Here is a 15,486-nt window from a genome sequence, read left to right on the forward strand (position 1 = left end):
GGGGCCCGGGCGAAGCCGGGGGGACTCGCTGATCTCTGCTGCACCGACCCTGCCCGCCCGGGGGGCGCGGGACTGGGCCTCACTCACACCGCCGCGCACGTTTTGCCGTGTGCAGAAGGCTCTGCCCGAGGTGTGTTGTGTCCTGGCCCCTGATGCGTTGAAGGATAGGGCTGGTAATCTAGTCTTTTACCCTCTAGCTCATAGTTCCTCTCCTTTAATTGCCTGCTTGCCCGATGGTAAGTTTCGAACTAACACACCATGCCCTTAATCTTAAGGAACCTGATAAGGTTATTGCTTGTTGCAGTGGTGATGTGGTTAATAGGTATAGGTGAATTAATCACTAAGAGGCTTATCTACACTTGGAATAATTTCAGCTGTTGCTAATTTTGCAGGTTAATGCTGACTAGATAGAAGTCTGTTTGCTTTTGGAAGATCAGTGTGCTGGCCTACTGTCAGAGCTTTCCAACAACCACATCCAGAAATAGTGGGAAGGACTGTCACATCTTGGCATGCTTCCATCAGTAGGAGCAGTATTGACTAAGGGGGTAGCGTCACGCAGAAAGTGTGATGGTGCTCTTCAAATGTGTTTTGTTTATTCATACAGTCAGCTTTATACTTCCCTTATGTTATTAATACCATAATTATTGTCTAGCATTGCTCATTGTAGAATGGAAGATTCTGGTTTTGCGTGTCTGCATTAGTATTGCAATATACCATGTGTATAGCTATGTGCATGACATACCTTCTTTGAATGCTTGACATTTTCTCTTGCAGTCATGTGAGGTGGAAGACTGCCTTTTTCTAATCTTTAAGGACATGCTTTACAATACTTATGTCTGTTTTGGACGTGTATTTAACACTGCCACAATCACTGCTTTGTAGCAGCAGATATGTACTGAACATGTGTTGTCTTGTCTTGTGTGGTTTGCATGGTTCAGGGTACAATTGGTAACGAGAGACAACTCAGTTATTTGCTTCCTTCCCTGTCTGAGAAGCTTTGGTATTATTTTTGTCACTGTATCATTCATTTCTCTTGTTGGTGCATAATTCAAACAAATCATGCTTTAAAAAGAAGCTTGATGGTTCTTATAACAGTGGGGATGGGTATATGATGATGTGAATTTATTTTCCCTAGGTCCAGGCAGAATAAGTAGATCTATGGAGTTGAAGATTGGTCGCATTATCATTTTTCTATCAAAAGAAAAACATTGGAACAACTGCATTCATAGAAGGGAAAAATATTTTTGCTCTTATTGCTATGCAGAGAGACTTTGGTCATTTTTAGTAGCTTGCTGAGCATAGCTTTGGACTTTAATGAACCACTATTTTTTACTGCTTAGTACGTGTAAAGATGTGGACAATTATGAACCACTTTTTTTTACTGCTTAGTACGTGTAAAGATCATAGTAGCATCATCTTTATATTCGCTCTGTCTCCTTCAGTTTAAAAAAAAAATGTTTTTTTATAAAGTATTTAAAATAGGCTTCCTAAAACGTACAGAATATATTCTGCTAGATTGCAGAAATGCTGTTGCTCATTTCAGCTACTTTTTTTTAATGTTTCCTTACAGCTGAAAGCTCATCTTGCCTAAGCTTTCAGAGAAAAGAATATCAAGGAGCAGAAAAACATATAAAAATTAAATTCTTAATGCACTGTCGTGATTCTGCACATCCCCATCCCTGGCAGGATGAGATCATCCTCCACAGGGAAACATACATTCTGCTTGACAGAGCATGACATCACTGCATTATCTAATCCGAGATGAGGCAATTCTTAGTAGTCTGTTAGAATCAACTCTGTTCTCTAGAGAGCATTGCTGTTAACCTTAACCAGTGCTTTAGAGCAGAAAACATGCTGCTGGTTAAAAAGTGCATTTGAGTGCCTAGCAACAACAGAGAGACCTTGTGGATGTCTTTTGTTGTTTCAGGAAGTGTAGGTGACATGCTCAGAAATTGATGGATATTAAAGGTGAGCTACAGATCCTATTCTGAGAATGAAGCATGAGAATTTCAAATACTTAATGTGTTATAATCAGTTTTTCTAGACAATCTCTCTGGCTTCTCTAGAGTCTCTTAGGCTCCAGTTGTGATGAAGTAGAATGCAGTGAGCACTGGCCCTTCATTAAACAATTGAAACTGTAGGCTGTGAGCTAGGCTCGCAGAGGGTTTAGCGAGAAATATTTTTATGATATGGTGTTACAAAATGTGTTTTACATTTTTCAGAAACAAAGTACTATAGTTTGTTGTAACTGTAGGTTTTGCTAGCTACTTTTGCCAGTTTCATTTTTCCTTTGGCATCGGATCAAGGACAGCAGTTTCAGAGTTTTAAGACTGCAGAAGAGTCAAGGAGATAAATCTTAATTTAAGGATATGTAAATGCTGAAGATCTTTCTTGGTGTTTGCAGTATGCTTTAACATCTATGTTGTAGAAGCATTCAGTGGTTGCAGCCAGTTAGGTCTCCAGTTTGCTTACTTAAACCTGTTGCTGTTCACCAGTGTTATTCTCACCACCTTACTACAACCAGTCCCTAATGGAATGCAGCACCTGATGTGAACCCCAGGCAGCCTAATGAGCCAGTTACCCTCCGTAATGATTCCAAGTCCTCATCTGTTGGCCAGAGAGTTGTTAGCTTTCCCTATGCTTTACCTGAGGCTTTCTCCAAGCAGCTGTGGGTAGCACAGGCTGGCTCATATGATGGGCAGGAGATGACCACAGCTCATGTAGGCACATATTTGCTTGTGTACACTATTCATGTACTTGCAGTGCTGGCACTTAACAGTGCCAGATACCTGGGATGAACACCTGGGGTTTTAGCAGCTGATTTCCATGCTGAGGTGACTACACCACTGTCAGTACAGCTGTAGGCTGGTGTCAGTACTAGAGTTAGTACATGATGTGGTGCTTTTTTATATGGTGTGGTTCTTTATTGCTGTTGGCAGACAAACAAATGAGGAAGGAAGTTAACCTTTTCCTTGTCTTGCCTATTAATCCCAGCCACAATGAAGGGTTTGGGTTGTGCATTTGCACGTAGTCCTTCACCAGAAGAAGGAGCAGCATGAGTTGCATCAGAGTTGTGGGTCAATAGAGTTGTATGTTTTCCTACAAATAAAGTTGCTTAAAAATGTCAGGCTGAGAGCCCAGGAAAGCTGGGAACCAAAGCCAAGGATGATTGTGGTAGGGATGGGGCGTGAGGCACAGAAACTCCTGGAAGCTGGCTCTGCTGGAGTAGGGGAACTTTTAGTATTCTTGTCAATGAAAGCTATTCTTTCCACTTACTGGGGATCAGAAGCTCTGCTCTTCAGTTACAGCTGGGTGGGCACGCTGGTTGTCACTGTAGACTACATTTTGTTGGCAGTGCTAATGCTGCCAGCCCAATGGTAAAGAATAGAGTTGGACTACCTACCATTGTGCCACCGTCTTGGGTACTTGAATTACCCTTGCAATTGCATGGGTTTTCTTCCCTTAGAGAACTTTTAGTGAATTAGGCTTTGAAGTTAGGATGAATGAAGCTAGATCATGGTGCTAGGCAGGCAAGTTCAGCATTGTAGATTTAGTTCCTGCCCCACGATGCTGTCTTAAAAGTAACTTTCTAAAATGTAATGCTATAATGCAGTTTAGACATTTTCTTTCTAAAATATCAGCTAATTTGATACTTTTGTAATTTGGTTTTCAGGAAATTTCCTGTTTGCTGCATTGCATAATACAGTTCTCAAGTCTGGAATAATTTTGTGAGGAAGAAGATTTCTTAATTACACCAGTGCTCCGAGATACAAAACCAATATTCAGAGTAACCTTTAAGATCTCTTGAAGTCACTACAAATGTAAGTAAATGTCTTCTTTCCTTCTAGTGAAAGAAAGAAGGCTATACATAACCAAACTAGTGCTTCTGATGCATCAGTAATTGTTGCCACAGAAAATGGATGTTTGTGGTGTACTATCTAGAGTATAGTATCTATGAAGTTGAGACTTAATATAATAACGTGATGATGATGTAAGATGGCAAATAGCTTGCCACCGAAGAACCTAAGCCTTAAATAAGTATCTTCTTCATATCTGACCAGCAAACTGTGCTGCTTGGTCTGGTTATTGATACATTCCTATTTACCATAAATATATCTGCTAAGACGTTTAGATTACTAGAAGTGGCACTTAGTACCATGGTCTAGTAATGACAGTAGGGTTGGACTCAGTGATCTCTGAGGTCTCTTCCAACCTGGTTGATTCTATGATTCTATGATAAGTAAGTTTTTGTAAAATTCTTGTCTTGTTGTAATGCCATGTTTGCTTCTTGAGGTCTGAGCACTTCTAAGTGCTTATTACTTTGTCCTATCTAATGATTTAAATTGATGATGCTTAATTATTTTCTGAAATTTGAGTTAAAGGTAACTTGTGGCAATGTGTCACATGAGTACACACCGAGTAATTGTGGGGGAGCTCTAATGCTTTTAAATTGACTTCTGGCTTGGTATCCATCATAATTTATTGTCCCGTGTTCCAATAAAAGTAGATAGCAGCCCACAGCGTAGGGTTTATCTCATCACCTATTTAAAGCTATGTTGTTCTTGTTTTGTTATTTATATTGTAATTGCCTTCACATACACCAGTTAGGACTGGATGTAGTGATGCTTCATTGGAAATGGAATGCAGAGAAATTATTTTTTCTCAAAATACTATGATCCAAAATCTAATCTTCTATGTTGGTCTTCACACATATCTGATAACTTTATTGCTTGATTTTGGTTCTCAGTTTTTAATGCATGTAGGGACATTACAATATTTTAAAGATGGTTTTCTATTTGTTTGTCTCTTATCCTGCTTTTTGTAGGCCTTTTCAGTGATTTGGTCACAGGGATCTGCAGACTATCTTTCCTGGAGTTCCTTTAGAATGCAGTAATTTAGAAAAATATTTCATGTTCTTCTTTCAGATATAAAATATGTAGGGATTACTCAGAAATGCTATTTTGTTGTCTACCAATAATAATACTCCTAGGCTAAAGTTACTCTGTGAACTGTCATAATACTTCTGTTTTCTTACATTTTGAAGCTGATATTTGAAAGCCATGATGGCAGACACGGGAGATGGACCACATTTGGGGGAAGATCTGACAGATGCAAAATCTGTTCCTGGTTCCAAAGGGTAAGTGAGGTACTTTTAGTTTGAGTCTTCAGTTTAAATCTTGTGTGCCATAACAGAAGTTGAGACCCATAAAAGAAATAATGCTAAAAGGAGAAGTTTCATTATGCTAAATTGTAATAATCATAAAAAACTATTAGAATTGTATTGACTTTGAAAATATACAGTGTCTGACAGAACAGGCCATGTGCATGTACAATTGGAACTAAAAAGCAAAACATTTGAGGTGCACTTAGACTTGGCTTAACAGTATTATTGAGTGGTTAGTTCTTCTTGAAAAGAGACATTTGTGTCTCACCCTAGGCTAAATACTCACCCCTTGCCTTGAACTGCATCTAGAACTGACCTGAACCTGTGGCAGACAGCTCAGCTGCTTGGGCTGACCTGCTATAGGGTTGTATGTGTGGAAGCAGAAATGCAAGAGAAACTTATGGGATGGAAGGGAGGAAACACAGGTCTGTTCTTCCTGGTGCCAGCTAGTTGTTACAGTGGTCTAGCACTATCATCATATTACCCTTTCTCTGGGAACTTGATTTGGTTATGAAGTAATTACTTTTAATATTTCAATTAAAATTAGATTTAAGAGCATTGCCGGCTTTTAATTTGTAGAATAAATATGATAGCAGGCCTCAGTTTTGTAACCACTTACTTGTGCTCAAATGAGGAAATCCATACGAACTTCAGTATCTGCAGACTGAGTAAAATTTGTGTGGGAGTTAGCGTACAAAGAGGCAGCCACCATTAATCATGTGCAAAAAGTCCTTTATTGTTTATCTAAGTGATTCTTATATACCTATCTATTATAAGTGCCCACTCACCATTGGTTAACAACTATTACTAGCCCACCTTATACACAACATAATTGGTTATTAACATATCAATCATAAAATGCCCCAGTCATTGTTCTCCACCTCTAACCATCTTCAGCTCCTGCATCCCACACCCAGGAGCTGCTTATCTCACTACCTTCTTCCTTGCATTCCAGCCGCAGCAGTGTCCTTGAACAGCTTGGCTTGCAGCTTGCTCAGGCCCTGCTAGCAGGGCTGGATTGCTCACATGTCCGTTAGCAATCAGAAATTCTCCCACAAATTGGTAGCTGTTGCAGAGTCATGAGTAATAAGACAGTTGGTGTGTTCATTAGGGCAGAATTACAGCTGCATATAGAGTCTTGGTCTTTTGTCATGGATGGAGTGATGCACTTCACTCATAAGAGAGAAGTAGCAATATGTTTATTGATATAAAACGGTGACTTAACAAAGTTTGATAGTAGACAGTGGGTTAACAAGATTCTGTAGCAAGATACACGTGGTGACTTAACAAAGTTTGATAGTAGATGTGACAGTGGTTTAACAAGATTCTGTAGCAAGATACACGGTCAGACAAAACTGCCAGGGAGACCCTCCAATTGAGTCACGAGGTTCAGAAAGGACTCCCTTGTGTTCTAAACTCCTTCTTAGGGAGGGGTCTGGGTGCAGCTGCATCCAGACTTAGTCCCAGACTTGGTCAGTGGTTTATGTCTAAAGGATGATATGTGCACAGTCAATCCTTTATATCCCTTAGCTAAGATTTCTAACATGCTATCAATCCCTTACCAAGAACCTTTTGTGGCAAGGAATCTCTTAGCCTCCAGGAGCAACCTTGAGAGGCATCCCTGCTCAAGGGGAGCTCCTGGTGTGCAGCAGAGCTCAGTGGGCCCTGGGCTTTGTGCTATTTATGGAGGAAGATAATTGACTTGCAGACGTATTTGCCTACCAGCTGCGTTTCAGTTGGTGCCTGCTCAGCTAGCCCTCAGTTGCTGAGCAAGATTTATGGCCCTTAATTATTGTGTTGTTATCCGTCTCCTCAAAGTCCAACTTAATCCAGATGCAGCCATCATGACTACTACTTATGGCTGTTGCTTAAGCAGAAAAGGAGGCCACATCTGCCACATCTTTCTAGGTTTTGAATGTTTACTTGTGAAAATTCCATGGTAATATGACTTTTGGTTAGCATTCAAGACAGATTTGTAGTTTCAGAGCTAACCTTTAATCAAGGTAAATAGCTTTCAAAAGATGATAGTTTAAGGGTGGCAATAATTATATCAACAGGAAATCAGTTTGGGCTTTTTATGAAGTTTTCAAAAACCCCTCCTATATTTCCTGCTGGTCCCCTTTAGGTACTGAAAGGCCACTAAAAGGTCTCCCCAGAGCCTTCTCTTCAAGCTGAACAACCCCAGCTATCTCAGCCTGTCCTCACGGGAAAGGTGCTCCAGCCCCTTGATTATTTTCATCACCTTCCTCTGGACTCACTCCAACAGGTCCATGTCCATCTTAGGGGGCCCCAGAGCTGGATGCAATACTCCATGTGGGATTTCATGACAGCGGAGTGAGGGGCAGAATCACCTCCCTCAGTCTGCTGGCCATGCTGCTTCTGATGCAGCCCAGGATGCCATTTGCTTTCTGGGTTGCATTCAAAACAGCTCTTTCAGTTTTTCATCCACTGGTACCCCCCAGTTCTTCTCCTCAGGGCTGCTCTCAATGCACTCATCTCCTAGCCTGTATCCACGTTTAGGCTTGCCCTGACCCACATGCATGACCTTACACTCAGCCTTGTTGAACTTCCTGAGGTTCTCCTGGGCCCACCTCTCAAGCCCAGCTGACATCCCTTCCCTTTAGAGCATCAACCACAGCCACTCAGGTTGGTGTCATCAGTAACTTGCTGAGGGACCTTCTAGGGAACAAGTAACAAACCTTACCATTTTTTTGGGGAGTTTGCTAAAATAGCCTATTATTCTTATCATTATTTTGAAAATAGATAAGATCCGAAATTAACACCTAAACTTTGTCTTTCAATATAGAAAGAACCTGCCTGCTAGCAAGTCTATGGACTTTGGAATTCTGCCAGACTACAGTTACAGAATGGATTATCCAGAGATGGGGGAATGTGTAATAATAAACAATAAGAATTTCCACAAACATACTGGTACAATTTTCACATTTTAATTTCTTTCCCTTAATTTGGATAAATCAGTGCCATGTGTTATTCAAAATTAAAAATGCAGAGCAATTTTGATTGCACTCTAAAATTAAGTCATTTGAATGGGTGTGATTCACTTCAGTGTTCTTCCAAATATGCAGAGAGGGAACATGTGAGGGTATAGCAGTAATGGGGAGAAAAATTGATGGGCAGTGTCTTACCTTTTAGTCATGATTTCTGATTTGCAAATAAAATTCTTTTTATGTCCTTATATAGACAGGTACATATAAAAATTAGATGTAGATAAATCTGCTATACAGAGAGAGGGAGATGGTGTGCATATATAACACTGCAGTGTTGTTTTCTGTTAGGAGTGGATCTGGAATAATTATGGAATAATATTTAGAGTGATTCAGGTATAAGTGAGAAAAGAATTTGGCTCATTCAGACCATGCTATCTATATCCTATAAAAAGTAACACATTTCTTTTCTGTGTAGGGATGCTGCCCCGTTCGGGTACAGATGCAGATGCTGCAAATGTCAGAGATGTTTTTATGAAGTTGGGATATAAGATAAAGATCAACAATGATCTTTCATGTGGGGATATATTTGAACTATTGAAAAAGGGTAAGTAATATGTCCAGTGTGTGTATTTAATCAGCCTCTGTTTCCAAATACCTCTCTGGCCCTCACATCTCTTCTTCCTAGTTCTTTTAGATGATATTTCTGGTGATATTTTCTGGTGGTTCATTGCTCAGGATGACGTGTACATCATAGTTTCTATGTGTATTCATCTTTGCTGTCTCTCCATCTTTTGTGCCATGACTGTTGTCTCCCTATCCTTTTTCATCTTCTAAAGAAGGCTGGAAAAAAGGCTGAAACTTAAATGCAGACTGATTTATATTCTGACCCTGGGATCACTGAAGCTCTGTGAGTTGGAAAGAAACCTGCTTGATTGGGTAAAGGGGGTCTGTGCCTACATGCTTAGTGGTGTGGCCCAAGAGAGATTCTGATCGAGGGACCAGAACTGCAGGTGTGTGGAATGAATTACTCTTTTAGAGAAACAACTCATGTTTTGTTTAACTTGTGAAACAAAACACCCTTCTCTCCCTTCTCTCAAGTGAGAACTTTATACTACTGTGTTAGTCCTGCTTTGTTTGAGCTTGGCTGCATCTAGACCCTTAGATTCAGTGGTGCCTGGAGGTAACAGTAGCCCTGCAACACAGTCTGTTCTGGTTAACTGTTGGAAGGTTCTCTGCTATGACTGTGACTCATGTCTACTAGTGCTCTCCCAGACTGTTCAGGTCACAGTTCAACAGTAAAAATGTTCTAGTGATTATTCTAAACAGCCAGTTAGCCTGCAGCAGTCCTGGTCTTGGTTTTTTTGGTGTTGTTTTGTTTTTTGATGGAAGTGTTTGCTGACATAGATATAAGTTCTTTAGTGCCAGTTAATGTTTATGCCAGAGAATGTTCCCAGACATGGTTAATTTATTAGCATAGTTGTAGCCAGTCCATTGACGGTAGCTGAATGTGACTCATCTATATGCAGGGCTTGCCCACAGATTGTGGAAATGCCTGATTGTGCATTGCTTGAGGAAAAACTAAATAGTTCATTTTTTTGAGAATAGAAATTCAGTGTTTTGGTAAGCACTAAACAGTAAGACTTCAGCTTCAGGGACTGTTAAATATTTAATCTACAAACTCTTGCATCTTCTTGAGTTACCACTCAGAATTCCTTTTGGATCCTTTCTTTTAAACCATGTTTGTATCTTTTCATAAATTTAAACAAATCATCCTGGTTCTCAAGTACAATTCCCACAATGTCAGGTAACAAAAGACATCAGAGAATATTTGTTCTATGTTCTTTGTATACTACAAGACGGAGGGGGGAAAAACTATAAATCTGTGAACACTTTATATCAAGCTTAAATATCTTAATTTTTTACTTAGAGGCTTGAAGAATCTTTCTAGACCTCACTACAGGTCCAAAGTGATAGGAGGAGAGGAGTAGGGTACTGCTAGTACTTAGGTCCCTGCAGGAGCAGGTACATTCAGTTCCCATGTAATCCAAGTAGTTGAAGTACCTCTGATTGGAAAGAGAAGTAGGACATCTCCATCCTTTCCCAAAACTTAGAACTTTCTATCAGTCCAATCCCAGATTACTGCATGAGTGAGGTGTATCACTTAGGCTTTGAGGCACTGTGGGAACACCCTCTTTGTCTCCTTACAGTATTCCTGGTCTAGTTTTGTGACCATGTCTTGGAATGGGAAGGGTGGGCCAATAATCTGGGGTTTTCAGTGTCCAACCCCCTGAAGTAAAGTAGGCAGTCTTCTTTTGTTCAGAAGTCAAAACTGGTTTGAGGTTTCTAAACATGGGAATTAGTTCTTAAAGACTTCTGTCACATAGGAAGGATCAAATTTTCAAAACTGCCAGGGAGTGCAGGAAGTTAAGATAATTCTCTTTTCTCTTTCAAGTTTCTGAAGAAGATCACAGCAAGCGAAGCAGTTTTGTTTGTGTGTTGCTAAGCCATGGTGAGGAAGGATTAATCTATGGTACAGATGGCCCTCTTGAACTGAGAGCACTAACAAGCCTTTTCAGAGGTGACAGGTGCAGAAGCTTAGCAGGAAAACCCAAGCTCTTCTTCATTCAGGTGATGTATAGCTGAACACTGATCATCAAATCAGCCAGATACTTTATAAAAAAATTGTTTCCCACTAGTTATTTGTGCAAAAGAAGTTGATTCTTTCTAAAATTGATTTAAGTTGTATTACTTTCAGAATGATATTCTCTTTGGGTCTAAAAGTGGCACAATCTGCCCTAATTTAGGTAGGCAGCATTTGCAATAGCTGATATTGCATTACCTTAATTCTATCGATTAAGTAAAATCTTAGCCAATATTTGAATGAGTTTCTGAATACAGTTTTGAGTTAACACCTATCTTATCCAAACTGTAGTTGATTAAAATAAATGCTAGCTACTTTTCTTCTGAATCTGTCTAATGGAGATGTGACACAGAAATTCTTGTTATTTTTGCAGTTTATTTTGTTAGGATATTATCATCTTTAAAACACAAACCCCCAATATTCTGATCATGATCACTGCCTTTTTTTCTTTATTGTTAATTTTATTTTCCTTCCCCCAAACAGGCTTGCAGAGGGACAGAATTAGATTCTGGTATTGAGACAGACAGTGGATCAGGAGGAACAACATGTCAAAAAATACCTGTGGAAGCAGATTTCCTTTATGCATATTCTACTGCTCCAGGTGAGAGACTTGCAAAGAATTTTGTTTCCTGAAATTATATCTGTATGTCAGCCTGTATTGGTACTGTAAATTTGCAGTTGTACCAAGTCAGCGGGTGACTTCACCTGTATGGAATATCCCTTTGGTCAGTTAGAATTAGCTGTCCCAGTTGTGTCCTCTCCCAAGATTTTGTCCACCCCCAGCCTACTGATGGTGCTGGGGGGGGATGTTGGCGAAACAGTGCTGATGCTGTGTCAGCACTGCTCGGCAGTAGCCAAAACACAGGTGTGTTACCAACACCTTTCTAGCTACTGATGCAAAGCACAGCACTGTGGGTGCTGCTGTGGGGAAAAGGAACTCCCATCTCAGCCAGACCCAATGTGCTCTTTCATGGCAGTATGAATTTTCTTCCCTCAGTTGCTTCTTCTATCCTGATTTGATTTCTTTTTGAGATAGTTGCTGTTCTCAGTTCCTACAACACCCCCCCCAAATCCTGAATGTACATCTTTCTCACTAGCAAAGCCTCAAATGTTCATCTGCTGAAAATTCTGTTAGTCAGTGTTGTGCAAATAATTTACAACAGGAAGAAAAGGTATTATTCTGAGGAAAACAAAAAAATCAGATATACAGAAGTGGATTATAAACAGCAAAATATTATTTGCCTGTCAACTCTACTTGCATTGCATCCTTAAGCAAAATGAGTAGTGGCAGAGCCTTTAGTGTGGTCTGTATGTTACCAGTTAGCAGTAGGTTTCAGTCTTGAATTCATGCACATAATCCTGAAGATAGTGACACTGAAATCCATTTTGCATCTTGGATCTATCTGTACTGTCACCTCTCCTTTGTATTCATGTGCTCTGTGAAGAAGTAGTAAGTGGTTAATGGCTAGGATTGTTGCAGCAGAAGATAAGTTTACTGACTTTTGATTTTCTACCTAAAGATCTCTTAGATTATAAAAGATGAAAGGATTAGAAAAACCTTTTGGGTTGGAATTTGGGGTGATTATCAGATCTAAATTTTGGTGGTTGGTGGTTTTGGGTTTTATTTTAAAACATCGATTCCTATTGGAAACAACACATTGCTCCCCTAACTGCTAACCTGCCCTGTATCAAAGGCTGCTACATCTGATCACTTTGACATTGCTCTCTTCCACAGGCTATTATTCCTGGAGGAATTCGGCTGAAGGCTCCTGGTTTATTCAGTCACTGTGCAAGATGCTGAGGGAACATGCAAGGAAGCTTGAGCTCATGCAGATTTTAACTCGTGTAAATCGCAGAGTGGCAGAGTATGAGTCCTGCTCAACTCGGCAAGATTTTAATGCAAAGAAACAGATTCCATGCATTGTCTCTATGCTCACCAAAGAGTTTCATTTCCCTTCCTAAAAGAATTTTTCAGTTCATGTTTCTATCTGCAATTTATATGCAATGTTAATACAAAATGCCACTTTGAAATCTGAGTTGTCACTATTGTGTGACAATGAACTGTCTCAAAGTTAGATATGTCCATTTAATAGAAGTAAAACATAGTATGGCTATGTCAGAAATGCAAACCTGAGCAGCTGAAGCATAGGCAGATTTGAAAGTAGTGCTCTGAGTATGGCAAAAAATTAGGAAGGGGAGACTGAAGAAAGATCAGATCATTTATCAGATCTACTTGGTGCTACATCACTTTGCTGAAGGGGCAGAGAAAAACAGTTCTTGTAAATAGTTTGGTTTCATATCTTACAAAGGAGATTCAGAATGTGATACATTTATTAATTATGGTAATATGATAGTAGTATTGTCATGCATTTCTTCTTAATTCAAGTTCTTAATTTTTAGGTTAAAAATTAACCTAAACTGTTTTTCTAATTCTGGACATAAACTGTGGTAAACAGCCATTTCATTTTTTTACAGACAATTAGGAAGCATGTTTAGGATACAGTCAGGTTTTCCTGATAATTTTATAGCTTTGTGTATGGAATATTAGATAAAGTGATTATATCGACATGGTAGCTGTTTCAAAATAAATTTTCTATTCTGACCTTGAAGCTGAGTGCCTAAGGGACCAGACTTCCAAAATTTCTGTTTCTGCAGCCCCCTAAGGGTGGAGCTGTTGGGACATATTTGGGGCTATAAGAATCAATGCAAAAGGAGTCTACATTCTGAACAGTCTGCTTTCCTCTTTCTGGCCTCAGATAAGAGTGGATTTCCTTTGTGCTATGTGCTATCCTTTGTCCTATTTAATCAGTGCGTAAACCGAGATTTGTAGTACTGGAGAAATTTCACTTCTTAACTCGTTTAATCAGTGGGTAAACCGAGATTTGTGGTACTGGAGAAATTTCACTTCTTAACTCTAATATCAATTTGAGTTAATTAGGAAGCTAGCTAAAATGTTTACAAATAGTAAATTTATGTCTCTTGACTCTGAGTTTTGTGAAACAGACTTTTACCAAATTGTAAAACATTTTTGCTGATGTTTCAGCTTGGACTTTTTAAGATCAGAGGAAGATAGAATGTTAAATGACTGTAGGAGTCCTTGCAAAACAAGACTTGAAACTCTTTAAATTGTGTAGCATAACCAGTGTTAGCAAAATGATGTTCACTTCCAGAAGCATTTGGTGCTCTTTTTTAAACTTAGATTAAATACTGTTTCCTGAATTGTATCGTGCTTTTCTATGTGTATTATTTGTTTAGGATGTGATAGTTTTTGCAAATTAATTTAGACTTACAATTATGTCCCTTTTTCTCAAAATACTCCTGTGCCTTTTCTCCTCCATCTGCCTTACCATCTGAAATTAAAAAGAAGCTGCTTTAAAGCATTGTACACCATATAGCCAGGAAATAACAGTAGAGCTGTGATCGAGACCTGGGGAATGCAGATTCAGAGGGATGCAGAGGAGGCAGTTTTAAACACTGTAGATGAGCCTGCTGGATAGGAGGAATCCTGTCTCTCTTGTAGAAATGTTTTGTGAGAGAGGGTTGGTGTATTTCAATTAGTTGAAATTTCAAGTCCAGGGAGACTTACTGCCCAGCTGCTGTTGAAGAGCTAAACAGGCCCCTTCTTCATGTGGGTTGTGAATTACAAAAAGCATCTGCATGGTTATACGTTGTAAATGACTGACAGGACTTAAGTTAATCTGCTTCAAAGTAGTGGGGGATAGGGATGTTCATTGAGTTCTTGGTTATTTTGGTGTCAAAAAGTCCTGTCACAGAGTTAATTCTTCTTTAGATTTAATAGATTCTGGTCTTGATTCTTCTTGGTCCTTTAAAGGCAAATTGTTGTACAACTCTTCCTATAGTCTTTAAAATAGAGCAAAACAAAATCAGAGCTAAGCTACAGTGAGTAGCCACATGTAGGAATGAGGCCTACAGCCACAAGATACACTGTGAGATATGTGATAAAGGGATTGCCATGACATGTGGTGGAGGGATTGCCTTGGGCATGGTGGAGGTGATAGGCTATCAGGCAGAGGCTGGATTACCCTTAACTTTATCACAGCAATTGGCCAGGTGGAAGAGGGAGTGCCACTAACATGTTCCACCCTTGGGCAAGACCCACAACCTTCCTAGTCTCCCTCTTTGCAACTCTAGATATCCCTCTTTTACATACAAAGTGGCTGCCCCACCCCACCATTTATGATGGTAGTAACAGGATATTTGACTGCAGTTTCACCTTCGCTTCTCCCAAAAGTATAAATTGGCATTTGAAATCCTTTATGGCACAGGATGAAAATATGACTGCCATGCAGGCAAGTTGATGGGCTTGCTCCTCTCTCCTCCCCAAAGTGGAGACACCTCTTCGCTAAGATTTGCACCTCCACCTGGATCGGAGCATACCCGTGAACACTTTGTGCATAGTGCCATCCACTTAGATTCTTGTTAGATTGCCACAAAATATATGACCTGCTGCTCCAATAAACTGCACTATTAGTGAATCTGTGATCATGAGTGAGACCAAGATATACAGTGTAACCCACACTATGTGCAACTGGGATCTTACTGACTGCAACCAGACTTACAGTGCCGAACTAGTTATAGTCAGAAATTAAACCTGGCCACACCCAGCCCCTCTGATCTCTGAGGACTAGTTGGAAAGCAAGGAAGTTTATTTTCTGTCAAATTTCTATACTCTTAACATCTGTCATTTATGAAGATGTAGAGGTAGAGCTTAG

General features: G+C 39.7%; 1 protein-coding gene across 1 annotated transcript; it reads left to right on the forward strand.

Moving 5' to 3' along the window:
• Positions 1-3,672: 3,672 nt before the first annotated feature.
• Positions 3,673-12,789, forward strand: CASP3 (caspase 3, apoptosis-related cysteine peptidase). Its single transcript, XM_009069204.1, has 7 exons — positions 3,673-3,819; positions 5,036-5,137; positions 7,971-8,095; positions 8,588-8,716; positions 10,565-10,740; positions 11,237-11,354; positions 12,489-12,789. Exons 2-7 carry the CDS (start codon positions 5,061-5,063, stop codon positions 12,713-12,715), a joined length of 852 nt encoding a protein of 283 aa, XP_009067452.1. The 5' UTR covers positions 3,673-3,819; positions 5,036-5,060; the 3' UTR covers positions 12,716-12,789.
• Positions 12,790-15,486: the final 2,697 nt, after the last annotated feature.

This window comes from Acanthisitta chloris, unplaced genomic scaffold (genome assembly GCF_000695815.1).
Source record: "Acanthisitta chloris isolate BGI_N310 unplaced genomic scaffold, ASM69581v1 scaffold15872, whole genome shotgun sequence".
Classification (NCBI taxonomy): Eukaryota; Metazoa; Chordata; class Aves; order Passeriformes; family Acanthisittidae; genus Acanthisitta; species Acanthisitta chloris.